Genomic DNA, 27,943 nt, shown 5'->3' on the forward strand with positions numbered 1-27,943 from the left:
TTAGTTTTTAGCTTTTATAGATGCAAAAATATCAGTCAGATAAATGGTATCATTATAGACTTCTTACATTACCATGTGTGTGATAAAAGTGAGACATTAAGGACAAAGGCTGTGAACATTACAATGACATGGACACAGGAAAGCTGCATTAGTAAGGAGAACAGTGGTCACAGGGACTACGATGGAAAACGGTGAAAGAAGGCCGTGTTTGGATATCTTCAAAAGACTTATCACTGAGTACAGATGTTAAGACCCTTTGAATCCCGTCAAATAAAGGGTTACAAATGTATGGGACAAAAAGGGTTAATTGAAGATGAAGAGCTTTCCTGTTTGCTGATGGAGACACTGGAAGTACCCGTCTTTTAGTACAAAGACAACATGTTCACTTTCTTTGTGAGGCCGTGTTCACTTCAGCAAAGAGCTTGGCCTGATCCCAGGTCTGTCTGTGGCGCTCCTCAGTACTGCAGCAGGGAGAACACCTGGTGTGGTTTCAGTTTGTCGATGCCGTTCAGCTCCTTGAGCTCGATGACCACCATGCATCCCAGAATATCAGCCTTCTGCTTCTTCATCAGCTCACAGGCTGCGTACAATGTCCCTACAACACACACACAAACATCACTTTAAATACAAGATGGCTCCCACAGTGGAGCAGAAGAATCACTAACGAGTAGGAAAACATTTTGGATTTAAGCTAAAAAGTGCAAATCTATTTAACATTTAAATCTCCTTTTTTTGTTGAGTTTATTAATAATTTAAAGGTGTTTTTAATTGATTATTTTATTATAGGTTTAAATGTGTTTTTTTGCATTTTGAGGAGTATTTATCAGAAGTCTTGCTCACTTTGATAAGAGCCTACTGGGTCAAACATGTTTTCATTTATCAATTGTGAGTGATGGCCATGATTAACATGATGCATGTAAAGCTGACGTAACCATGGTTTCTGACCTCCAGTAGCCAAGAGGTCATCGATCAGAAGAACCTTCTGTCCTGGAGCCACGCCGTCCTCCTGGACCTCCACCTCTGCCTGCAGGAGGAGGAGGACACTCTTACTGTTTATCAGATTACACATGTCCTGCCTGAAGTCATGAGCTTCTTCCAAGTAGACCCTTTGGCCCTCATCACAATATCAGACAGTGATGAGACTTGGAAGAACATAACATTGTCTATAAATGTAATTTGAACAAACCCACTTTAACAACTCTCTGTAGCTCTTTCAGCTTAGATGTACCCATCTCACTGGACATGCTGATCAAAGAAGTGGTTACACCTCATGAGAAGGAGTCTCTATGGAAGATTAGATGTTCTCGTAGCAGTCGAGAAATGTTTCTGACTGCACAGTTCACACATCAGTCACATTTTTGTCCTTTTGCAAAACAAATTTGAAATAGTGTGCATTTCTCCACCCCTCAGGAGACGTCCAACACATTGCTGCTCTGTCTCCTTATCCCTGCGTCGTGTAGCGCAAGCAGGAAGGAACTTTGATTACTTTTGTTTTGTTATGCAGATAGATGGAGGGCTTAAAGTCACGCAAGTAACGAGATCATTTTGTGCTTAGTACCTGTAATGTGATTACTGCTGTTATCAACAACTCCTGCATTAGCGTGACAGGAGTTGTTGATAACAGCAGTAATCACATTACAGTTACTAAGCACACAAGTATCTCCCCAACACTGCAGACACACTGGCCTGTTATCCTCCCAGATGTTGAGTGGTGATGTGATGAGCAGCAGTCAGGTGAGAATGAACATGTGTAGGAATAGAAAGGGATATAGAACTATGTGTGGCTTTAGTGTTAAGATATTTATCAATTCATATATTAATCTCTACATTCCTCTATTCCCTAATTGCCATTCTATCCACAATGTAAAAACTGCTAAATCAAATCAAATCCTCTGTGTGTGTGTGTGTGTGTGTGTGTGTGTGTGTGTGTGTGTGTGTGTGTGTGTGTGTTCTTTACCTTTCCATACTCCAGATCATACGCCACAGACACAGTGCTCCCAGGCAGTTTGCCGATCTTTCTGACCAGGACAAATCCAACACCTAGCCTCTGAGCCAGCAGAGGACCAAACAGGAAGCCACGAGCATCCAAACCTGCACTCAGACACAGGAGGACAAGTTAGGGCCGGATATAATGTACGGAAAATGAATACAACCCACATCAAAGTGTTTACATTCTAAAGATATCATTTGTTTATATGGAAGTCTTTCCCTGACCCAAAGTAAAAACACAAATGAATTCCATGAAACATTGGACATTTTTACAGTCAGCCTAGATCCATCCCAACTTGTTCTGGTCACAAAAAAAGGCAGTTCCTTTAAGGCTAAATAAGACTTTAAGTTTAAAGTCTTATTAAGTTTATAATGAAAAGAAGCTTTGCTTTGGTTCCTCACCTACGATCAGATCCACCTGCGGGTGGTTCTTCCTCACATGTTCTTCAAACAGGTCGGTCACAGCTGTCAGAGCTGCTGGATCCTTCAGGATTGGACAGATATCCCTGCATCACACATACCATTAGCACACGCTCAGGACTCACTTATGAGCTTCTGCTTCATATACATTTGAAATTATATTCCAACAGCACACCTGATTTATTTGGTAGCTAATAATTAAATTAATTACATGTAACAATAATAATCTTTCATTCACAAACTATAAATTATTCCCCATCAACCCCAACTGTTCTGTCACAGGCCATAAGACTATTAAAGACTCAAGCTCGCACTATTATTATTACACGTTTTCTTTTTTATGTCTTGTAATTGCATAGTTGAGGAACCTGTGACCCAAGTTGTTCATTCATTACAAACTACACCGTAGTTTTGTTTAGGACATGACTATAAACCTTTGAATTTGAGGTGGGGGCAACAAGAAAGTTGTTACAGTTATCCTAAACATGTATTCAAATGTGTTGCTTGCACCCACGGATATGAGGCCTATATTTTCTTAAAAAACAAGAGAAAACCGCACATTGTCATATTGGAGAAGCTGGTATAAGACAATGCTTGATAGTTAATGAAGGATAATAATTAATCCAAATTCTTGTTGATTAATTTTTTATTTTACGTTTCATTTAGCACTTAAAACATGGCCTAAAAATTATATTTCTCCAATTTAGTAGTTCTCCTGCTGAGGGCTGATAAAGCCACTGCCTGCATGTGTTTGATCTAATATACATTTATTCTGTATTGGCTGCAGGGGTGGATCTACCGGGGTGGCATGGGGTCACCCTAAAAAATAGCCTTGCCACCCCAGCTGCCAGCTTTGTTTTTAAAGAAAAGTTGTGGCACATCAGACATTTATGAGAGAAAGTCTCTAATGTCCGAGTGCAAGTGAATGCAGCACAAGACGCGAGCCTTGTAACCCCTCCCCCGGCCCTGGCGCGAGCATGGAAATATGATTGGCGGCGATTTCATTTGAACAGGACGGCGCAAAACGAGAAGCATTCGAACCAAGCGGCAAATTCTGGGGAACAGCCGGGAAGCCAATACGAAAGTGCCACACACTGCAGTTCATACATGGGCCGCTAGGGACTGGCTGCAGAAAGGAGCAATTTCCATAGACCCCCATGTTAAAATGCCCAACTTTACAGCAGAAAAAAACATGTTTCTACCCATGGATGCAATAAATATTATTATCGATATAGTTAGATTCCACCTTCATGATTATGAATCTGTGAGTGAATTGTTTTCTAACACGACCCTTTTATTTATATTAGGTCTTAAAGTTTTTTCATAAATTAGGGCGTGGTCACGTTGATGGACATGTGCCTCACTGTCAGCTAACAGCAACTTGTCCACTCTGCTAGGCTACAACCATAGAGGCTACAACGTTAGTTAGTCATAGTACTGCACTTGACCCTTTAGCTTTAGCCGTGTTCGTGGTGATTGTGCCTTTTAGGGAATATTGTTACAAATACCAGACAATTAAAATGTCGTGCTGTGCGCTTGAATGTACTAACAGAACTTCCAAGAAGTCTAAAATGATAATATTATACATGTTAACCCCGTTCGCAGGTGTTTGTGTGCTTGGTAGCTTAGCTTGTTACTTATTAGCCAACTAAGGACGTAACCCTTTATGCATACATTTACATATACATTTTAGTTTATGATTCAGCCTTGGGTAAGACTTGTATAGTCTATGGCTATGACGCCCATAATGCTAAACGGGAGCAAATGTTAATAGGGGACCCAATTATCCCAGTGGTGGCCACCGGAGCTAACGGAGCCGCAGGGGGCTAGCTCCAGCCGGCGTCCCGGAGCTAGCCCACTGCGGCTCCGTTAGGTCCGGGCGGTGGAGTCCGTCTTTTCTCAACGTGTGAATGACAAGCATTAAGAATAACAAAATAGAGCTAATTCTCTTGCAGATTGTCTCATTTGATTATGAATGTAACGTTTATATAGGGGAACTACACTGTTAGCAGTAACTTGGTATGCATGTATTTCATGTTAGCTTAGCTTCTTAGCCTGAGCTAACTCTGTTTACTTCCAGTTCGGAGGCAGCAGGTCCCGCCTCGGCTCCGCCTCTTTGCCCTTATTTGGAGCAGGCGGGATTAGACTCTGACCTGACAGTCGAGCCGTTAGTGGCCGACTCCGCCTACTAAGGGCTTCTCTGCAGAATCCTATGGGTGATGTCACGGACCCTACGTCCATTTATATATACAGTCTATGATTCGAACCCAAGTACTGAAGGAATTAGGTATTTCATTTGCGGTCTACAATGACAGAGAAGAGACTGTCAAGTGTGGCTGTACTCAGCATTGAATCAAAACGCACTAAAGCTGTTGATCTTAATCAGTTTGTGAGGCGTTTTGCTGAACAACATGGTAATGGTAAGCATTCAGTTGTAGGGGTGTAACGGTTCACAAACATTTCGGTTCGGTACGTATCTCGGTTTTTAGGTCACGGTTCGGTTCGGTACAGCAGAAAAAATTATCACAAAACATAACATATTTTTTTTTAATTATTATTAAACTGAATAATGTATTCACTCAAAATAAATACAAAATATAATAAAATAAACATTAAGGTGCAGCATTTCGATGAACTGAAATAATCTGTATTTGAACTTTACTGTACTAGTACTCACAAAACATAAACTATTAGTTTTGGGTTTTTAATTATTATTAAAACTATGAATATTCACTCAAATAAATATAAAATATAATAAAATAAACATTAAGGTGCAGCTTTTCGATTAACTGAAATAATCTGTATTTGAACTGTACTGTACTAGTATCTAAGCAGCCAGTTTGACATTATGACTTGCTTGTCATTGTATTTTCATGTTTTTTTAAATAAAAATGTACTTGTCCACATTGCTTGCCGAAAGGGGAGATCTGCTGGCACTAGCAATGTCTCCTGCTGTGGAGAACACCTTCTCGCTAGGGACAGAGGTAGCAGATACAGCCAGGTAGCGCTTTGCTAACATGGCAACATAAGGATATTTGCCGTTTGTAATAGCTTTGGCTTGGTCTGAAGTTTCTGCGAGTGGTGGAGGCTTAAATGCTAGTGGGAGTTGGGTTTGCACTTCAGTCTTTTGGTACCGGTGATATTCACGTTTGGGTGATGCCTTTTCAAATGAGTGTGCAAGTTTGATGTATTGCCAGCCGCGTAACCAATTTTAGTTGAACAATGCCGACAAACAGCTTTGGTTCGGTCCACCTGTCTTTGTCCGTCATCCTTGTACGTAACTACGAAACCAAAATGTTCCCAAACCGGAGACTTCAATGATGCTGGAGGATTTTCGAGCTCAACTTTATCTGCGTTCGCCATTTCGACAGTTCCTCAAATTACTGACAACATTTGAACGGATCCCTCTGACCAGCTCGCCCAGTGGTGTGGAGGAAATAAATGCTGTCAGACACCCTTTCAGAAGGTTACAGTAAACTTTTTCCCTAAACCAAAGTCTTAAAATATGTATATATCTCTGACAGAAACAGTGGTCTGCACCACACGTGCAATAAATGATATCCTCTGTAGGGTGTGTGTGCGCGTGCGTGCGTGTAGCACTGACACTGCATGGAGAGACTGAATGTGGGTAGCCGTAGCCAGGAAAGGCTTTGGAACTCTGCAGGTGAAGCGGTAAACTGACTCTTACCGGAACAGGATGCCTTTCTTCGGGAAGTCGGGGAAGGCTCGGACATGTCTGTGGACCAGCTGCAGTTTAGACTCAGAACTGGTTGCCATGCTAGCTCACTGCTTACTGCTTTCTGCTGCTGCTGCTGCTGCTGCTTCTTCTTCCTCTATGGTTTTAATGGCAGACTACAAAACCAACGTCTCAGGTCGGTTACATTAAATCCTTGCTTCCCTCACTTGCGTCGTTTCCCTGTGTTTAGTCCCTCACTCCAGGGAAGCATGGAGGGACGCAAGGAAACCACGAGAAGCAGGGAAATGAGTTTTAAGAGCAATGGGACGTCCTTTCCTCCGGAGCGTCACGTGAAGCGACGTCCGTTTGTGATGACGCCGCACAGCTGTTCGTCTGACAGCAGCTCTGTCCCCGTTTTTCACAAACCCCCCCGCCACACATTTACTGACACAAACATTTGTATCATCTGTCTCCTAAAAATTACGTTCCCACAGAACTAAACTGCATTCTCAATTACGTTTATTTTCTACATATCTTCTAGAAGCATATTTCCCCCCACGTTACGTTTGTTATGAACGTATCTTAAATACGTTTATTTTCTACATATCTTTGCCATTTATTGTCTTGCTTATAATAATGATAATAGTCATTTATAAATATCATTTTAGAGCACACATTTGAAATCAGTAGGCGAGGCTGTAATTTCGCCAGCAGAAAATAATATTTTAAAATGCCGAAAAGCTGCTGTGTTGCACCTCAAACATTAAAACAAATCCAGAGTTACGTGTTTCTGTACTTCCTCTAAGAAGAAAGGACAGTAACAGAAGATCTCTGTGGCTTCAGGCTTGATCGCCGTTCAAATGACAGCGTTGGTTTTCCCCAAAAGTGGGCGGGCTGTAAAGTGTAGATTTTACTCATCTATTATTCAAAACCATTCTATTTATTCTAACGTAAATTACATGCCAGTGTTTTATGTTTTTATTTTAAATCGTATAATGTCTGACTTTTTTTCCCGTCTGTGAGGAAAATAAATGGGGCTTCGAGCCTCAAAATACTGAAATCTGTATTTTTGAAAATCTTTTTTTCCTTATTTACCCAACAATAACACACAATTATCCTTGTTTTTATTTATTCGTTTAATTATATAATCTTGGGCTTTTTAGCCGTAAATAAAGTCACCGGAAACAGACGTAGGCCTATAAGGGACATTTTGAGGATACACACAAACCATAGACTGTATATATAAGACACAAACCCACTGAACAGATTACCCAAGATCCTCAGCTTGATGCTCGTTGATTGGATGTTTAGGCGCAATGCATGTTGGGATATGATGTTAATGCGACATGATATCCGAAAAAATAAATAAAAATAATAATAATACTTTATTCAGAGTGTTCTTGCTTTTCTCTTTGGAAGTCATCACATAACGGCATTGTAATACACAGTTCGGCTGCATTAAATATTACACATCTGCTGTAGTTCTTTATGTATAGAGCCCTGATGAGAAGACTTCTGGACAAACAGGAGAACTGCCGCCAAAACTGAATATGTGACGTGGATCATAAATATATCAACAATTAAACAACACCTTGCATTTATTTTCACAAAATACGTCTCCTTGCAGTATCAACACTAATTCGGCTGTCTTTTAAATTTGATCCAATTGGTAGATAGGTTACATTTACACCATAACGGTGCACAACTGATAGAAAAGGACTGATTTTCTTTGAATATAAGAATGTAAATACTGAGTTGAGAGAATAGTCAGGGAATTTGGGTGATGGGAGACACATCTATGGAATCACAATTTCAATAGCTTACCATTAAATGACGGATATGCCTTTCTGTCTGTAATGTTTTACAAATCAGATATTAATGTGTAGAAGTAAAGCATGAGAAATAGTATAGCAATATCCTGTACCAACTACACATCTTCAGATGTTATACATACTTATTACATGGCTTAGTTGAATACTCGATTCTGATTGGTCAATTCAGAACACGTGACACGTTGTTAATACCGAACAGACAGACCGCTGTCAAGCACTTATTGACCGTTGTTAAGGACGCTCACATCTTCAGAAAGAAGTCCGGTCGATTTAACTGTATACAGTTGGGCCGAACTGGGACAAGAAAAACAGCGGAGAAGTAACGGGGCAGAAACCCTCCTTTTTACGCAGCGGTCCAGACATAGACATCAAACGGCGACACATATTCACTTGCCAGTTACTTTGTCATTAGGGCAGGGATATCTAGATACTTTCCAAGGTTTGACATCATGAATTGTGCTACTTTTAAAGCAAGGAGCGATGTTTTCAAATCTGTAATCAAAAAGCTCCTCAAAAACGCAAGCAGGTCCTACCGTTGGCTTTTCAAACTGACAAGAGACGCTCTCACTGTTTTTCAAATGTAACAGTTTGAAAAGCAAGCAAACTGTCTGATTGTCTTTAGTTTTCCGCTGTCGTGTGATAGCAACATGGAGGATTTTAACATTCATTTTAATATATTTGGAGAGCACAGTAATTTGGAGTAATAGTTAGTGGCTGATGAGTCCCCAGTGAAGAAAAGAAAAAGACAAGAGGGACAAGAAAACAGCGGAGAAGTAACGGGCAGAAACCCTCCTTTTTACGCAGCGGTCCAGACATATACATCAAATGGCAAAACATACAGTGTGCAGTTACTTTGGCATCAGGGCAGGGATATCGAGATACTTTCCAAGGTTTGACATAATGAATTGTGCTACTTTTAAAGCAAGCAGCGATGTTTTCAAATCTGTAATCAGAAAGCTCCTCAAAAACGCTATCGAAGCAGTTCCTGCCGTTGCTACGTTAGTTCAAACAGTAACATCGGACTATTTTTCTTCGCGGATGCATGTCAATTTAAATCAATACATAAAACTATTTTTTAAATCAATAAAATCATTTTCTAAATCCATAAAAGCATTTCAATTAATATTGGGAGTCATAACGTTACTTTGTTGAGAATGTGGCCATGTAATAAGCGGGATAATGTGCAGCGACTTGGTCATTATGGGGAAAAGAACACCTTCATGCCGATCTAGATCCCTTCGCTTCGCGTCGGGCTCCTGATCAGCCTGTCGGTGTTCTTTTCCCCATAATGACCGCGTCGCAGCACATTATCCCCTACATAAGTGTCCTAATACACAGTTATTATTAGTATGCTGTGTGTACCTTGTGTGCACCGCCTAGTGGTTAAAGCACGTTATTGAATTATTTTTGTTGAATAATGTTATTTTTGTTGAATTTGATGAAAAAAATAACAAGAGTACATATTTTCATAGGGGGAAAGTAGAAGGTCTGTGATAGAAGTATATAATATAAAAAATCAAGAAGATACTGTAAGTGATCTCTACAATAAAACAGTTTAGTGCACGATGTACAAAGATATTAATAGGAGGATGTGCAAAACAGACAAACTAATTAACCTCTATTTAAACATTAAATAATACTTTAGGTTAAGGTCTTCTTTCAAATAAGAAAAAAGCTTTGGGGGTATCTATCTACAGATAAATATTAAGCCTGAGAAAGTACTTAACGTCTAATGTATTGCTTTCCTGCAATGTTATTCCTATATGTTGAAGCACTTATTTTAACTGATATTATACACAATAATTATACTCTTATGTATGTAGATAGTATAATAAATGTGCAGAATTTGACAGTTTAATGGTGGAGGTACACACATATTGATAGATGTCTTGTAATTAACTATTAGTAGAGAATAACGAGTAATTAATATACTTTATAGAGATCTGCAGATAAATGTTTAGTCTTCTCAAGCACCAACTATCAAATATCTCTCTTGATTGTTGGCACTTGACAATCACCTTTCCCTGCATTTTACTCAGGTGTAACTAAAGTCTGATTTAAAGGTTGTTTATATTTCACATCATTAATCAGAATATACAGAGTTACTAAAGTAAATGTAGTGGAGTAAATATACCAGGTTAACCTCTGAATTGTAGTGGAGTAGAATATATATTAATGCTGCCCATTATGGATACAAGCGATTTTCACCCATGTAGTAATTACATGTTTTAAATGTGTACACACCAATGTGTTTCCTATCGCCTAAACCTCCAGGGCTGTACACAGTTTAATACTGTCAACTTCTAATTTTTGGAAAAACGAAAACGTCTTTTAAAACTACAATTCCCAGTAGAGATGTGCCATAGAGAACATGTTGCGAAACACAATAGCCAGCATGTGTAGTTCTGGGGAGGCGTTCGAGTCCAGTTTTGAATAGTCTGACGTGGTTTCGTTCTATTTCAAAGAGCTTGACGCTCGGCGTAACCTTGGCGCACTGCCACTCCAACAACCAATCACAGAGCTTGAAGATTAATCACGGGGTTTGTCAACGGGACTGTAGTCCCAAACGATAGCTGGGGATTATGGGTAGTGTAGTGTCTTCGGCCATCCTAAACTGATTTTTTTTCGGATATCATATCGCATTAACAACACCACATCTGGCGTCACAGAGATCTTCTGTTACTGTCCTTTCTTCTTAGAGGAAGTACAGAAACACGTAACTCTGGATTTGTTTTAATGTTTGAGGTGCAATAAACGACACAGCAGCTTTTTGGCATGTTAAAACTATTATTTTCTGCCTCGCTCATGAGAGTAACAGCGGCCAAAATTAAACAACAACATGTATATAGCCATGATGTCCTGAAATAGCTGAATAATGCAATAGTTGAATGGGTTCTGCAGCTGAAAATAGGCTGAAGGAGTTATATATCAGATGTAAGTAGTAGTGAATGAATTTGTACTAAGATGAGAAAAGAAAGTAAAAAGGCTTGGGAAACTTTTGAACTAACTTGATGGTGAATGATCTGTCGCCATGGCAACGGCATTTGATGACATCCCATAATACTCTTAGATGTGTTGATGGCTGCATTGTTACCAAACCTATGAAGTTTTGGGCCATTTCGAGTATTTTCACTGAAGTTATGAGAAAACCGTGTTTCATGGTGAGCATTGTGTTGCCATGAAGAAATCTCAAAGAAGAAATCTCAAAACTGTCACGTAGATGTCTTCACGGCTGCACTGTTAGCACACATATGAAGTATGAGCACTCTTTGAACATTTGCATAGGAGTTATAGTGACATCATATTTTATGGCGAGGGATGCGTTTCCATGGAAACGGCATATGGTGAGATCTCAGATTTGGCGTAGAGCTGTTGAGGCATGGACCGGTGATATACAAGTGAAGATTGAGGGATGATTGGACCGTGTCCATTGGACTTATAGCGACATCATGTTTTATGGCGAGGGATGGGTTTCCATGGAAACGGCATATGGTGAGATCTCAGATTTGGCGTAGAGCTGTTGAGGCATGGACCGGTGATATACAAGTGAAGATTGGGGGATGATTGGACTCTGTCCATTGGACTTATAGCGACATCATGTTTTATGGCGAGGGATGGGTTTCCATGGAAACGGCATATGGTGAGATCTCAGATTTGGCGTAGAGCTCTTGAGGCATGGACCGGTGATATACAAGTGAAGATTGGGGGGCGATTAGACAGTGTCGATTGGAAGAAATCTCAAAACTGTCCTGAAGATGTCTTCACAGCTGGACTGTTGAAGTCTGCTGCATGTCAGTTGGAGTGATGACATCATCGTGTTCCATTACACAGGTGTTTATAGTTGAGCTAACGAGCTCTGTTGAGATCACAGGTTTCCATTGTTCTGAATGAGAGATAAACGTTTTGTGGAAGAACCGTAACAGATATCTGTGAAATTTCAAAACGTGAAGCATGTCAACGAAGTTGAGTATCTGAAGTTTAATTTGTGTGTAGTTTTGGGTTAATAATGTGGCCTTTTTGGCAGTTTAACTAAAGGCGTGCGGCTGCTACCGTGAGGAAATATCTGCCTGAAATTACAATAGGCTTCAATGGAGGAATGTTGAACGTTTTTCTCTCTTTATGCCCTCAAGAGGCATTTTGTTTAATATTTTTCCTTAATCTTTTTTTATTTTCCAACCTAGGGGAGGTGTTCCTACGTTTTTCATGAAAAAATATGTCTGAGGAGTGTAGGGTTTGGGAATTATGGCAAGTTTAAAATATTTTTGGGGAAGAATTTTGAGCTGTCCTGCACTCTGTTTTGAGATCAAAGCACTCTAGAGTTAACGAGCTGCTCCATCCACTCCAATGCTAAATTCTGAAAAAGGCCTCTCAGCTCCAAACTAAATTCAATATCTCAAAAAGTTTAAAAGATATCAAAAAGAAGAGTCAAGTTTGAATAGCTGAAGGTCTTGTGATCATTTGAAAGCTGGAATGAAGTGTCTAGCTGAAAGTATGTGTAGGAAAACAGGATTTGAAGGCATCTCCATTGACTTCAATGTTAAAAAATAGTTTAAAAAGCTGAATATTTCAAAAAGTATGAAATATTTTGAAAAAGTTGAAGGTTTCTTATCAATTGCTGAAAAGGCTGAATAGTTTAATATTTGAATGGTTTCTGTAGCTGAAAGTAAGCTAAAGTTATGGAGAGCTAAATTATTGGCTGATTTGAAGGCTCTTCTCATTGACTTCAATGTAAAAAAGAGAGTTTAAAAAGCTGAATATTTCAAAAAGTATGAAATATTTTGAAAAAGTTGAAGGTTTCCCATCGATTCCTGAACAGGCTGAATAGTTTAATATTTGAATGGTTTCTGTAGCTGAAAATAAGCTGAAGTTATGGAGTGCCAAAGTATTGGCTGAAATAAAAAGTTTAAGCGGAATAAAGATTTGAAGCACTATAGTGGAATGCTATAAACAGCATTCGCACTAATGAGTAGATCCTGGACATATTGATTCTATAAACAGGTGGAATTTGTATTTATTTTTAATGTATTTTAAAAGCAGCTCTGTTGAATTTGAAACTGTAAGATGCTTTGTTTTAGGGTATCAATTGTATTATATTGCCAGCACCCAATGACACGTTTCCCCAAGAACACAATGAAACATGAAACAATCAAACCAATCTGTGGTCATTTTGCTGGTGTTGACTGGACTAAGTTGTTCCTCAACAGCGGTATTGCTTTATTCACTGTATCTTTAAAAAATGGACTAGGCTTCGTATGTATTTTTTTATTTACTTTTCGATGATAAGGAGAACAGTGGGCTGGAAACGAAGGGAAGAAAACATCTTTGTGCATGTCTCATAAATACATATATTACATATTTCTTTATATGTTATATTTTGTATCCTTTCTTTACAATTGATATTGAGATAATATAACACCACACACTCCGATACAGTAGTTGGCGGTATGCAGCCTTCAGTTGGTTTGATATCCGTTAACAAAACCACAGAAGAAGAAGAAGAAGAAGAAGAAGAAGAAGAAGTTGTTTCTTCCTGTTTATCATCCACATGACATCACGGTTGCGTGCAACATCAGTGGTCACAGAGGTCTGCCGAGAGGTGTCTGTGCTGCGAGATGTTGGCAGCAGGTTTTAGTGGGAAGTTAGTAGTAAGGTGCGTGAGAACATTACCTCCATATGTGGTGTCTCCTTCGTCTCTCTGTGGTGTCGCTTATTACAGTGGAAAAAAGACCCCGGCTAACAGCGGCACTTTGATCCCGAGCCCAGCTGCCAGCGGCGCGCATCACGCGACAGGTGAGGCAAGGCAAGTTTATTTATATAGGTAGCACCTTTCAACACAAGGCAGTTGAGAGCTGCCTGGGGGCTCCTGTTCGATACCTGGAGGCGGGAGGATAACACTTTAATGTTTAATACAGAGAGAAGTAGTCAGAAGCGACCCTAGAACAATACAAACTGGCCCCTAATAATAAATCCAGCTTTAGTATTTTATCTGAGTCCATTTCAACTTGGTTTTGTATTTACATAAACCGGTTTCTCTTCCTCATAGCTTCAGTGGTTTCATTTTCTCCCTTCATTATTTGTATGACTTCAAATGAAGCTATCCCTGCTCTTATACTAGAAAATAACCCAATAAGTGACATACTAATCTTCCTCCAATAAAATGTGAAGATTTATTTTTGACCTAAGGTTATGCAGTTGCACATCATTTTGAAACATTGTTATTACATATACATTACATCTAATATAGCTGACACTTAGAATAAGTGCTATAAACCATAAAGATACAAACACAGAACAACAATTAAAGTACAGTTTTATTTGCTTAAAAAAAGCCAAACCATTGAATGGACGATACATTCGTTTCACTATTGCTCCATTTATTTATTTTTTCTTCAATTTAATGGCCAGATACATGCGAAACAGGTGGGCTTCAGTTTGCAGCTAAAGATATGTAGACTTTCTGCTGACCTGATGTCAATATCTGTGAAAAGCAAGATGGTAATTAATAAACATGACCCAAAAAGCATGAAGACAAAACCTGCTAAACGGGTCTATTAGTTGGGATGCTCTCATCTTTTATTTTTCTGCTTTCTGGGTTTGGTGGCACCCAAACTGGCTTGTCTGCTGCGCCTTAGCCTTTTAATGTTCGGGAAAACCCTCAAAGCATATAGCCTCAGGCATTGTTACATTTCCAATCCAATGCCCTGGAATACAGACCCAGACAAACTTCACAGGTATCTTATTTCTTATACTAAAGCCCTCTTATACCAACACCCTACCTGTTGCATGTGTCTGTCCCTCTCACTGAGAGAGGCCAGCGCTGGGGCTTGTGGGTAGTAAAGTCTTGTCTCACTATGTTGTCTTTCTCCCAAGGAAAGCTGGTGCGTAATGGTGAGGATAAGAAGGCAGTGGTAAGCCCCCATTCATTCATCTACTGTGCCTTCCAAGTATTACATTTTTTACGGGGGAGTAAATGCTAATCGTAATGCTAAAAAACGAGCTCGTACCTCTTGTATTCTACATTTTTCTCAATCATTCGTGTGGACCGGCCTGATCATCTGTCTCTCTGTCGCTGTTTTCAGATCTGCATTGAGGGGAACATTGCCAGTGGGAAGACGACCTGTCTGGAATATTTCAGCAAAACTAGCAATATAGAGGTACGACTAAACAAAGTAATACACCAACGCTGTGCATATTGCTGTTTTGTGTGCATGTGCTCCTCCCTCCAGGAAGTACCACTGTAGGTGTTGCACAAACAGAGTTTTACATGCATGCAAATTAGTCGCTTTTCGGCAACTCACGCTGATTTGGGTGACTTGTGTAATTCGTGGAGAACCGAAGCGTTTTCGTTTGGGGGGGGGTCCGACTCACGGACTGACGGACAACTTCTCACTTAAAAAAATGTTTAAGAAATCTAGACTGCAAAATAATTAAACAAGCGAGTGCCTGTTTTTCCTGGCCAAGGACAAGTTCCTTGAACACAACACGAGCGTAATGTGTCTTCACATGGTATATGTCTCGTCTGAAAGGGGTGTAGTAGAGCAAGCCCCCAGGAAGTGAACTCTGTGGCCGCGCGCGGCAGAGTTTCCGTTAAAAACAAATGTCGCCGGTCAACATGTCTGTTAAAGTTGAAATCTTCCGTACAAAATTAGAAAAGTACCGGTCAAAGGTCTTATTTGTTATTTATTGAGCTTTAAAATAAATTGATAACAGCTCTATATAATAATAAGAATAATAAACGGAGCCTCTCTTTCCCTCCCCCTCTTCTGACAGCCCAGCAGCTGACCTCTGAGCAGGAGACGTGGGGAGAGGGAGGCGGGGCTATTTCATCGTTATCAGAAAATGATCATATAGAGGCGATTACACGGAGCCGTTTGACCCCGCAGAGCGTTCCGTTTGCAGATCTATCCACCTTGGGACCCGTTATCGTTTGTGGGGTCCGTTTCTATCGTTTTGTTACGGCCTCGTGTAAACGAAAGGGCTATACGCAAGAGAAACTATGCGGATACAACCCGTTTCGTCCTCGTGTAAACAGGGTCTCAATGTCGAGTATACCTGCTGCAGAGCCACTATTTAAAGTATAACTATATCATTGAGTGGCGCCGATTGCTGGGCATTTAACCCATCGATTTAACCAAGCCCCCAGGAAGTGCGCCGGACTCAGATGAAAATATTCGTGGTGGCCAAACGGCGGTACTACACTTCCGTTTGGATGCCAGGCCCGGAAACACTTTTTCCCATTGACTTACATGGGGAAAGAATGGTCTATAAATCAGTGGATGATTTTTCTTTAACTAAATAAACTACCCAGTATGAACTATTTTATAGCCCTTATTAGAATCATTCGGTCCTTGAAGTTGTAAAATGCACTAAAAGCCGAAGAGATTTATTTTCTCTCCATTCATTCTACTGAGCCTAGAGTGGGAGGGCGGGGCTTAAGGGGCGCATGCTCTGTGAATGCACACACGGCTTCTTCTGCTCTGACCATCGATGTATAATAGAGTGCCACAGTGACGCATCCTAAAACCCGGAAGTAAGTTAGCATTTTACCACTTCCGGTTCCTTCGACAAAAACCAATGCAATTTCTCCATAGTGTAACACTCTTATGTACTAGGTTGCTTTCAATGAGGAGTAGAAGATTATATAAATAGAAAAAACAATATCAAATTAATATAGCTGGCATTTTATTAAACATTCATACAACACTTTCACAAACCCCTCATCCACCCCAGTGAAACCCAATCTGCTATCATGGACAAAACAACAATAATCGAACCCGGGTAGTCTGTAGTTTCTCTCTCTCTGGTAATCCAATGACCATCACAGGGTTCGTACGGTCATTGAAAACCTGGAAAAGTCATGGAAATTCAAAATGCAAATTCCAGGCCCTGGAAAAGTTATGGAAAACGATGTTTATCCCAAAGTTTTGGAAAAGTCATGGAAATGTAACTAAAGTTGCGTCAAATATAATTTACATTTTATCTAATCGCCAAAATAATCTGCGGTCGCGAGCTGTTATGTGCCATCATGACGCGCATGGTGTTATTTTTTAATATATGAAGCGCGAGCCGTGTGCTCGAGTCTTCCTGCCTGTCGGTTGAACTCTGCTGTTCCGGTATGACGGTCAGCTACATTATCTACGGTGCGTTCGTTAACTGTGCGGAGTCACTGTGGCACAGACTGCACCGCTGGTGAACAGCTGTTAGAACAGGCCGTTCAGAGCAGAGCGGCAGAGCGTGATGTGAACTGAAATGTTTTTCTGTCACAATATCATTAAGGAATCGTTGAGCTAGCTAGCTAGCTAGCATGCATACATTGTCACTATCTGCTAACGTTAGCTTTAGCCTTCGTTTTCTAATAGTTTTTTTCATAGGCTATAAACGGAGGTGGTACAACTACAAGTATAGATATTGTGCTAGAGTAAAAGTAGAAGTACTCAGATCTTGTACTTGAGTAAAAGTAGAAGTACTCAGGTCTTGTACTTGAGTTAAAGTAGAAGTACTCAGATAAGTAGAAGTACTCAGATCTTGTACTCGAGTAGAAGTACTCAGATCTTGTACTTTAGTAGAAGTGGAAGTACTCAGATCTTGTACTTAATAAAAGTATAGTACTCAGATGTTGTACTTGAGTAAAAGTAGAAGTACTCAGGTCTTGTACTTGAGTAAAAGTAGAAGTACTCAGGTCTTGTACTTGAGTAAAAGTAGAAGTACTCTGATCATGTAGTAAAAGTAGAAGTACTCAGATCTTGTACTTGAGTAAAAGTAGAAGTACTCAGGTATTGTACTTGAGTAAAAGTAGAAGTACTCTGATCATGTAGTAAAAGTAGAAGTACTCAGATCTTGTACTTGAGTAAAAGTAGAAGTACTCAGGTCTTGTACTTGAGTTAAAGTAGAAGTACTCAGATAAGTAGAAGTACTCAGATCTTGTACTCGAGTAGAAGTACTCAGATCTTGTACTTTAGTAGAAGTACTCAGATCTTGTACTTTAGTAGAAGTGGAAGTACTCAGATCTTGTACTTAATAAAAGTATAGTACTCAGATGTTGTACTTGAGTAAAAGTAGAAGTACTCAGGTCTTGTACTTGAGTAAAAGTAGAAGTACTCAGGTCTTGTACTTGAGTAAAAGTAGAAGTACTCAGGTCTTGTACTTGAGTAAAAGTAGAAGTACTCTGATCATGTAGTAAAAGTAGAAGTACTCAGATCTTGTACTTGAGTAAAAGTAGAAGTACTCAGGTATTGTACTTGAGTAAAAGTAGAAGTACTCTGATCATGTAGTAAAAGTAGAAGTACTCAGATCTTGTACTTGAGTAAAAGTAGAAGTACCAGAGTGTAGGAATACTCTGTTACAGTAAAAGTCCTGCATTCAAAATGTTACTCAAGTAAAAGTAGAAAAGTATTATCATCAAAATATAGTGAAAGTAAAGTAGCGACAGTAAAAGTAGTCGTTGTGCAGATTGGTCCATTTCAGAATAATATATATGATATGTTTTATAATGATTGATCATGAAAGTGTTCTCAAAGCTGGTAAAGGTGCAGCTAGTCTGAAGTACTTTGTAGACTGCAGGGCAGCTGGTGGATTTACTCCAGGTGGAACTAAAGTCTGATTTAACACTTGATTAGATTTACCATCATTCATCCACATCTGTAGAGTAACTAAAGGTATTAAATACATGTAGTGGAGGAAAAGTACACCATGTACCTCTGAACTGTAGTGGAGTAGAAGTACACCATGTACCTCTGAACTGTAGAGGAGTAGAAGTACACCATGTACCTCTGAACTGTAGAGGAGTAGAAGTACACCATGTACCTCTGAACTGTAGAGGAGTAGAAGTACACCATGTACCTCTGAACTGTAGAGGAGTAGAAGTACACTATGTACCTCTGAACTGTAGTGGAGTAGACGTACACCATGTACCTCTGAACTGTAGAGGAGTAGAAGTACACCATGTACCTCTGAACTGTAGAGGAGTAGAAGTACACCATGTATCTCTGAACTGTAGTGGAGTAGAAGTACACCATGTACCTCTGAACTGTAGAGGAGTAGAAGTACAAAGTAGCAAAACATTGAAATACTTAAATAAAGTACAAGTATCTCAACATTGTACCCACGTATAGTACTTGTTGAGTTTATGAACTTAGTTACTTTACACCAGTGGCGATAAAGATAGAAAGACTAAGCCTTGCACAGGCATGACAATACATTTTCAAAATGCTCAACAGTGCTGCCAGAATTATAAACTGACTGTTACACAATTAAAATAAATGCTTTTATATATTTCTATTAGATGTGACTCTTTGGCGTTTCTGTTATTATTGACACTGCTGCTTTCAAGGGGTCAGGGGTCGGGTCCTTGCCACCTTTTTCATGCCAGCCTCCCTGACTACAGTTGCTTTAGCGTGTAGAAGCGAGTAAGCCTACTATTTGATTTGTTTTAGATAGGCACAACATGTTTCATATGCAGACCTTATTTTCCTGTTCCATGTTAAAATAAACCATTTTCAGTGGGAATTTTTTTTTGGTCATGGAAAATGAGGTAAAGGTCATTGAGAAGTCATGGAAAAGTCATTGAAAATCATTGGTGAAAAAGTGTATGAACCCTGCCTTTTTCTGGTGGGTAGAATCCTTTAGAATCCTTTTTCTGGTGAGTAGAACCCTTTTTCTGGTGAGTAGAACCCTTTAGAATCCTTTTTCTGGAGAGTAGAATCCTTTAGAACCCTTTTTCTGGTGAGTAGAATCCTTTTTCTGGTGGGTATAATCCTTTAGAATCCTTTTTCTGGTGGGTATAATCCTTTAGAATCCTTTTTCTGGTGAAGAAAAGACAAAAAACTGCAGCTCCAAAAACTTCCGTCAGTTCTGCTAGTTCCTGGTTCCCCGCAGCATCAAAGAAGCACATCATCAAACAATTTGAACACACACAGGGCCCACACTCAGCTGCCACTCAGTGAGCCTCATTAACAACCACACCTGGCCTGCTCTTCCTCTCCTCCCTCATATGCAGACTCTGCTGCCCCAGCACTGCCCCAGCACTGCCCCAAGTGGGAGCTGCTGTTTATTACAGGGTCTAAAACTCACTGCACTATTTGAGTGGGTTACATTAGGATTCTGGAAAATAGCTGGACATCACGTTTTGTTCAGCCGGATAATCTCCACATGTCTACCATGCTTTTATAATGTTCTGGAATACAGCGTGGGAGGCGGGGACTCGTTCATTCCTATGAGAGTTGCTCATTGGCGCATGAAGACAAAATGGCCCAACTTTTGAGAGAGCGAAACGTCGCGAAAGTATTCATATAATCCGTTGTTATTGTGCGTCCATGGGTAAAGGTAAAACTCATGTAGTGCTGAACACGTCACATGAACGTGCCGGGCGGTGCGGTCCCATGGGTTAGATCCGCGTTCATAATGTTTTGGTGGTCATTCCACAACTGTGAGATGTCTGGATTCAGAGGTTGCTCTTTCTTTGCACAGAATGAAAGAAAGGCCAAATGAATGGGCTGTGATCTTAGTTTTTTTAAGCAGAGGTTGAGTTCAATCATTTGTACGGCCCTCGGAGGATGTTGTAAAAATGTAAATGGCTCTTGAGAGGAAAACGGTCCCCCCCCCCCCTGCTGTAAATAATAATAAAACCCCTTGATTATAACTTAACATCTCTGTCTCCTATTGATCTGAGTATATTATAAAGAATAGCCAGTTAATTGAAGCATTATAGCACAGGCCTTTGTCAGATGGTATAGTACGCTGTTTTTTTTCTGCTTCCAATAGTTCTCTCTTTTTTCACCATACGTAAGTATATAAGTGACATAAGAAGGTTAAACTTTCAATTTAAAACTGAAGATTCTGTTGCATTTACACCTTTTGTGAACCCTTTATACGCATATGAAATTAAGGCAGCTCAACATTTAAGGAAAGATAAGAAGGCAAATAAAAAAGATGCACTCAGTTTTACATTCAGATGACAATGAAATGATTATACTAAGGCACACAACACTGCCAGCATCAGTACTGCTCATTAATGAAGTTTCCCTTTCTGTTCTGATCCAGGTCCTAACAGAACCAGTCTCTAAATGGAGGAATGTCCGTGGACACAACCCTCTGGTATTGTAACCGACATAGTTGCTATCATTTTGTAATTTTGTGCAGTTCAAACATTGAATATTTGACAGGATAGGCTCTAAGAGCATTACAATATGACTTGTACACATCAAGCTGTTTGTATCCCACTTGATAAGCTGCATTCTTCTACAGTCTGACTACATGACACTAGATCGCAGTAGAGGAAGGAAAGGAAATGTATTCAACTACACTTTGTGTGAACTTACCCTTTAAATTCATAGCAATCTATGTAGTTGATTTACATTTTTGTGTGTACTTTATGTCGAAGTGCTTATTAGCCTAATGGTGGCTTAGAGAAATCACCTTAAATGATCAGGATCAATCCTCCGGGGACCCTGAATATCCAGCGTAATCCCCATGGAGATGCATTGTGCTTGGATACATGTTCTGTGTGCCTGCCATGCTGGCTGTCAGCTGTTCCTCTCTGTCCCTGCAGGGCCTCATGTACCAGGATCCTGAGCGCTGGGGCCTCACACTGCAGACATATGTCCAGCTGTCCATGCTGGACCGACACCTGTCAACCATAGTAGGTCTACTGTTGGCTAAAACTATTATGGTTTACATACGCCTTGACTGGAGAGAATTTTTACTATCGCTTCACAAGACATCCTGCACCACGTTGGCAGCAGGCCAGACTATGCAACACACTTCTCCCCTCAACAGACTAGGCCCCTACACACCAAACAAACACCAAAGAACACGTCCCGACGGAACACGACTGTTGGGTCTCCTGCGTCTTGGCCAACAGTCGCACTGGAACATACCGCAGAGACTTCAGCCGCCGACCAAGTAGCACGTACGAACTACGCATGCGTGAGTGGCAATAGCTCTCCTTACCAGCAGGTGGCGGTAGTGTGTATTCATCATTCAAAAGAGGCAACAACCGGAAGACAGACTGCTTGATACAAACAACAAATAGTCAGTTGCAGCCCTAGCATTATTATTGGTTTAACTACAAACAGTATATTTTTTAAACATTTTAAAATGACCATCTTGAACAGCTACAACATTAAAATACTTCTATGCAGATTGTGGATAGTAACAAAGTACATTTACTTAAAGAGCCTGTGACACGGTTTTCCCCCATCATCCAAACCCATCAATTTGAGTAAATATTGTCCCTTTGAAAACCGTTACTGAACTGATTTTGGATATTTGTACTTTGATAACCATTAATCTGCCTTCAATGTTGACCATTTTCTGGATCTTCTCGCGGATTCTTCAAGTCCCGCCAAATGATGGGTGACGTCATTGCGGGCACAGCGCTCCAGCTGCACCGTCCAGGATCCCAGCATCTGCATGTAAACCTTTATATATATATACAGTCAGATGTAAACGCACGACGGCGCACACAGCAGCAAGCTCAGACAGCGATGACAGGTTAATGTTGAACGTGTCTGAGAGCTCATATGAGGCTGAAGGATCGGTTTATGTTGTATCTGTTAGAAGTTTAGGAATGAGGTGCGTCAATATGGGCGATCATACGGTCATGTAGCCAGTGGTGGACTGGGACTACAAATCATCCCGGGACTCTCGACCGGCCCACTTCGGTACCGCTAGTAAATTGTCAACGGGGGGAGTGGGGGGTGTCAGGGTGCTGTAGATAGTACATGTAAATATGTAAATATTTGTGTCACTGCATCCTGGTAAAATACAAATATAATGTATAATGACTGTGTCTTTGACATTAGCGCTGCTAGCCACCTGTGCCCTGTACTACGAAGCCAGTTCAACAGACCCTGGATATGTTTGAGTAACAAACAAACTAACAACAACAAACTAACAACAACAAACTAACAAACGAGATCTCGCTAAGCGGTCCTACGACGCTGGTTATCAACTCGGTAAATCAAGCCAGGGTTTCTCTCTCCAGCTGAGAGCGCGTTCACGTCTAAGACACGAGTGGATCTGACTTTAATTACATTTGTCTCGAGTGTTTCGTCAACATAATGTGTTAAATAATACTTCTGCATCCAGTCTGTGACACTGTGAGTGTTGCACGGCCAGATGAGGCTGAAGAAGCTGACTCAGATCAGGACATATATGATATATTATGATATTATATGATCGATGATCTGATTGATGATGTAATATGAATGATAAGTGCGACACGTCGGCGTCTACTCTGCATGGCAGTTTAAACTGTATTTCCTTTATCCTGTAATATGACTTGAGAGATTTAAACTCCGCACACTGAGTGGATCTATTTTCTATAGACGCCGGAGGCGGGCAGCGTCAGGTAAAAGAAGTTATTTAGCCTTCTCAAACCTGAGCCTCACGCGCCGCCTATGGGGGATGTGCTAGTGACTTATCCGACCGGCCCACTTCGGTACCGGCTCATCGGGATTCGAGTTTACAACTACAAAAATAATCGATTTGTTTTTATATCACATCCGACGGGAGGAAATTCAGCAGCTCTCACTCCCGATTTGTAATCCTAATGTAATCATCATCTTCACCACGATCATCTATGTTTATGTCGCCGAATTGACATGAAAGCACTGACAAATATGAATATACTGTAGTCAACTTCATTAAAACGTTATTAACGTGCCTAAACTCAGTAATTCACCATTTCTACGCATGACAACACACTTTGTCCGTGTTTGGCTCTCGAAGCGTTCCCGCATTGACGTCACTTCCGGCTTCCCCCAAAACTCCAAAATGAGTCGAAGGAATTTCCCCGCGATGTTCGGAATTATTGATATTTAACAGAACGGTATCGCTTTTTCTTTTTTAAACTGACTGTTCGAGATTACTAGTAGCCCAATATTTCATTGCACAACAGTTGTTGGGAGGCTGTCACAGGCTCTTTAAGTACTGTACTGCTCCACTCCCATTCAGACAAATAGTGTTTCACTAAGCTGAACAGCCAATCAGAGTGATTTATTTTGCCCGCAGGCTCCGCGGCCGATTCACCATGTTAAATCGGCCGCGGATGGTGTCGGCACGGCCGCAAAGACACGACACACCAATCTGAGCAGGGCAACAGGACGCTCATCGACGGCCAGACATCTACCGACGGCCGAAATCGGCTTGGTGTGTAGGGGCCTTAAGTGCAGACGCTTCTCTTCTCTGTTTTTGAAGAAAGGATTCAGCAAGTCTCCTGTTTACACATGAGTCTCAAGCGTTGCTATGGTGAACAGCTGATCTCTTCGCCTACACTGAAGAGCTGCCACCTGCAGTGGAGACAAATAAAGCTGTACCGGGCAATGGAAACGTGGCTTTAGATTACACCATTTGAATGATTGCTATGTCGACCTGCTTTGTCAACAGAAGGATAGCTGAGGTGTTGACATTAAAATGTGATCAGCAGTATGTGCTTATTGTTGTTGTTCCAGTCAGCCCCGGTCAGGATGATGGAGCGCTCCATCTTCAGTGCCAAGTACATCTTTGTGGAGAACCTCTACAGGAGGTATGTGTGTTGGAGCCTTCACGCCTGTCCAGAAGAGAATAATAGATCCTCACAGCAGATCATTTGATCTCAAATAATGCTGCTTTGAAGGATTCTGTATGTCCACATTTCTCTGTAAGAATGAGAATGTGTGGGTGGGCAATATGAATTCAATTTCTGTCATGGTTTACAAATGTTATCACGATAGATGACATTTGATTCTGTATAAATAAACAACCAGCGACGTGAACGAGCAGTCAGACATATATCAATAATCCTTCACAGTGCAACTAAACCTGTGATTTGATCATATTTCTTTTCAGTGGCAAAATGCCAGAGGTGGACTTCGCTGTCCTCAGCGAGTGGTTTGATTGGATCACAACTAACATTTCCATTCCTGTGGATCTGATTGGTGAGAATACAAAAACCCACATTTACTAAAGGTGTATTGAAATGAAAGATCTGCCAGACACAAAAAGAAAAATGGAGAATACAGTTACATTATCATAGGAAGATTGATTGGAAACAAAACATCTATTGTCATCAGTTACTAAAAAGAACACGGATTGTAATCTGTGTGGTGGTGTGTATTCTTAGCTGAGCAGCAGATTGTCCTGTTTGACCTTTTGTGGTTGACAAAGCCCTCTGAGGGTAAACATCACATCTTTGACATGAAACAATGCATTCTGTTGTGTATGTTGCCGTCGCTGCTAGAGGTCATATCCTAATGTTGCTTTATTTGACGGTAGAGGAGGTGGGGAGATGCAGCGTTCCTCCCCTGATTACAAAGGATCACATCTAAACAGAGATAGAACTCATCTGATAAAGTACATCTTTATATATATATACATATTCAATTCCTAATAATACACATTTCCAGAACACTATTTGCATGTATAGGTGTTCCCTCTGGATATGTTAAAGAAGGGAACATTGATATTCATTGAATATATTCCAGTCACATAAATTGCAATAATCTTTTAGCACTGCAAATCAAAGCAATGAGAAACCTGAGTGAGTGGTTCCAACGTTCAGTCTTAAAGGCTTGATAACCCCCCCCCTGTCTCATTTAATGTGTCTGCCCCTCTCCTGTGGCTGCAGTGTACCTGCAGACGTCTCCTCAGACCTGCCATGAGAGGCTGAAGCAGAGGAGGAGGGAGGAGGAGAAGGTCATTCCACTGGTGAGGACGTTAACAATCACTTTAACAGTACTGACCAGCTGCCGACCAACTTACAGGGAAGAGTGTGAAGACTCTCATTGTGCTAATGGCTCACTTTTGCACCGCCTGTCTGCCAGGAGTATCTGGAGTCCATCCACCAGCTGTATGAGGATTGGCTCATCGAGAAGAGCTCCTCCCCTCTTCCTGCTCCTGTTCTGGTGAGGCGGAGCAGATCTGTGTGTCGTGGCGTTCTGAGCTGTGATCTATAGTTCCTCCTTTGATGTGATGCTATAGAGGGTGCAGTGATGACATGTTTCCTAAGGTGACAAGGTTACCAACCTGGCAAGGGCTCCATTTAAAAAAACAAACATTCACCAGCGAGGCATTTAATGTTGTAGAACCAATTTCAAAAATATCTTCAGCTTGTCTTAACCACAGGCCTTATTTCATCATCAAACCAAAATGATTAAAAACACCTCACGACTTCAAGACAAGGGAGCGCTGACATGCGGACTCCTTTCCAGACGTGTTCCTGCATCACTCCATTGCCTCTCCAGAGGCCTGTACTACGAAGCAGGATTTTCGCTAAATTCAGGGGAAACTCCGGCTTTCCGGTCCTACGAAGCTGGTTCTCTTTTTAGCAGGCTAGATCTCCATGGTAATATATGCTAAGCAGCTAACCTGGTCGGGACCAGGTTAGGTTGCAGGCTAAGAGCTCAACTCAGTGAAAGCACTGCCTGCTGACCAATCAGAGCTCAGTGTGCGGAGTTTAAAGAGGCAAAAATCACCGACTGTGTGAACGTGAACATTAATAGAATATCACCTCCATCTTCAGAGCAATCTGACTATTATAACATTAGCGTTAAGAAAGCTTACTTAAATATCGGCCAGAACATAAGTATCCGGATCAGAGTACATTAAGTACAGTCCGCGGCATATCACTTCATAATGTATCATATATCTCCTGATCTGAGTCAGCTGAGCCGTATCTGGCCGTGCAGCACTCACAGTGTCACAGACTGGATGCAGAAGTATTATTTTAAGCAACACATTAAGTTGACGAAACACTCGAGACAAATGTAATGAAAGTCAGATAGTGTTTTAGACGGGGCAGTGATATCATAAACCTGTTAATGTACGCATTCAAACACGTGTTCTGTTCCCAGCTGTATTCACCTTGCAGGTGCAGCTCTGTGGCTTTTATCCTGGATAAAGTGTTTAAGTCATGGATGTTTAAAGTTTAACTTCTTCATTTTTGACTAGTATTAAAGTTCACTTTTCATTCAGGAAGTATGACGCTGCGCTGTCAGTGCGCTTCTCCATGTTTGTGATTGGTCGAATGCTCCAGATACCACCCCTTTCATGTGAACGCGCACCTAACTAGATAGGACACGGCTGGCTTGAGCGATCCACTTGATAACCAGCGTCGTAGTACAGTTTAGCGAGAGCGCGTATGTTTTGGATTAGGCCAACCGGCTAACTCAAACATATCCAGGTTAGGTTGAACCAGCTTCGTAGTATAGGCCCCAGGTGTCTCAGCAAACAGGACGTGTGTGTTCCTGTCTCATGCAGTCCTAAACATGATGTGTGACGTGTGTGTGCAGGTGATTCCTGCGGACCAGGACCTCCAGGAGATGCTGCACCGGTACAAAGAACACCGTGACAAGATCCTCACAGCTAGCTCTCTCTGATGCCACACTCACACTCTTCACTTTTTAGTAACTTGACAGCAGATTTCTCTTCAATGGGCAACTTCTGTTTAGTCCATAGGTATAAACATTGCTTATATTTAGTAGCTATTCTAACGTTTCCTCACCAACAATGGTGTTCTCACTTAAAGGGTGTAATGCTTTAGAGAATCTTAAACTCTTCTAATAGCTCCGTTTTTTAACAAAGCACTTCAACAATTCTTAACGGAAGTTGAAAAGACTCAAACTTCAAACTGAGCTTGCCTTGATCTGATTCATTTCTCATTTGCGTGAAGATTTCTGGTCATTCTGTATGTATTGGTTTGATGTATCACTGAAATGCACTTGGATGTTGCTGTTACTCAGATGTGACATGTCATGTGTTGGATTGTTTACTGAGTCATCACAGACTAGACAAACACCATTCCAGCTCCACAGATATCACATGTGGAAATCCACTGTACAAATATTTAATTCAAGTAGGGACAGGTTCTCCAATGTTTTTCTGTAACTCCTTTTAACTAAGGAACCTTTGCTATTTTTTACGAATGTTACTATATTAATCAGTGTCTAGTGTATCTGCTCTGCTGTTGTTCAGATGTTAATTGAAGCATTTATAAGGAATAAAATATCAGATGTTTATACATGGTGGGGTATTGTAGCACATGGTTTGT

At 40.7% G+C, this 27,943-nt stretch overlaps 2 protein-coding genes across 2 annotated transcripts; one reads left to right on the forward strand and one right to left on the reverse strand.

Annotated features, from left to right (window-relative positions):
* On the reverse strand, positions 1–6,446 carry aprt (adenine phosphoribosyltransferase). Its single transcript, XM_034100795.2, has 5 exons — positions 6,098–6,446; positions 2,392–2,495; positions 1,958–2,091; positions 946–1,024; positions 1–595 (listed from the first exon to the last, which is right to left on the reverse strand). The coding sequence occupies exons 1-5, from the start codon at positions 6,184–6,186 to the stop codon at positions 456–458; spliced, it is 546 nt and encodes a 181-aa protein (XP_033956686.1). The 5' UTR covers positions 6,187–6,446; the 3' UTR covers positions 1–455.
* Positions 6,447–13,423: 6,977 nt separating this feature from the next.
* On the forward strand, positions 13,424–27,915 carry tk2 (thymidine kinase 2). The gene is made up of 10 exons (XM_034100392.2): positions 13,424–13,707; positions 14,788–14,825; positions 14,997–15,071; positions 20,956–21,009; positions 21,464–21,553; positions 24,369–24,442; positions 24,745–24,833; positions 25,523–25,602; positions 25,719–25,799; positions 27,186–27,915. Exons 1-10 carry the CDS (start codon positions 13,530–13,532, stop codon positions 27,270–27,272), a joined length of 846 nt encoding a protein of 281 aa, XP_033956283.1. The 5' UTR covers positions 13,424–13,529; the 3' UTR covers positions 27,273–27,915.
* The last annotated feature ends 28 nt before the right edge of the window (positions 27,916–27,943 follow it).

This window comes from Pseudochaenichthys georgianus, chromosome 15 (assembly GCF_902827115.2).
Source record: "Pseudochaenichthys georgianus chromosome 15, fPseGeo1.2, whole genome shotgun sequence".
Classification (NCBI taxonomy): Eukaryota; Metazoa; Chordata; class Actinopteri; order Perciformes; family Channichthyidae; genus Pseudochaenichthys; species Pseudochaenichthys georgianus.

What these genes read in the sequence shown, in the direction of transcription:
- tk2 (XM_034100392.2), top strand. Translation starts at nt 13,530, where the DNA reads ATGTTGGCAGCAGGTTTTAGTGGGAAGTTAGTAGTAAGGTGCGTGAGA. An exon ending in CGGCGCGCATCACGCGACAG is followed by an intron (nt 13,708 to 14,787) that starts GTGAGGCAAGGC and finishes CTTTCTCCCAAG; the next exon opens with GAAAGCTGGTGCGTAATGGT. An exon ending in CATTCCTGTGGATCTGATTG is followed by an intron (nt 24,834 to 25,522) that starts GTGAGAATACAA and finishes CTGTGGCTGCAG; the next exon opens with TGTACCTGCAGACGTCTCCT.
- aprt (XM_034100795.2), bottom strand. Translation starts at nt 6,186, where the DNA reads ATGGCAACCAGTTCTGAGTCTAAACTGCAGCTGGTCCACAGACATGTC. An exon ending in GCAGGTGGATCTGATCGTAG is followed by an intron (nt 2,092 to 2,391) that starts GTGAGGAACCAA and finishes GTCTGAGTGCAG; the next exon opens with GTTTGGATGCTCGTGGCTTC. An exon ending in TGACCTCTTGGCTACTGGAG is followed by an intron (nt 596 to 945) that starts GTCAGAAACCAT and finishes TGTGTGTTGTAG; the next exon opens with GGACATTGTACGCAGCCTGT.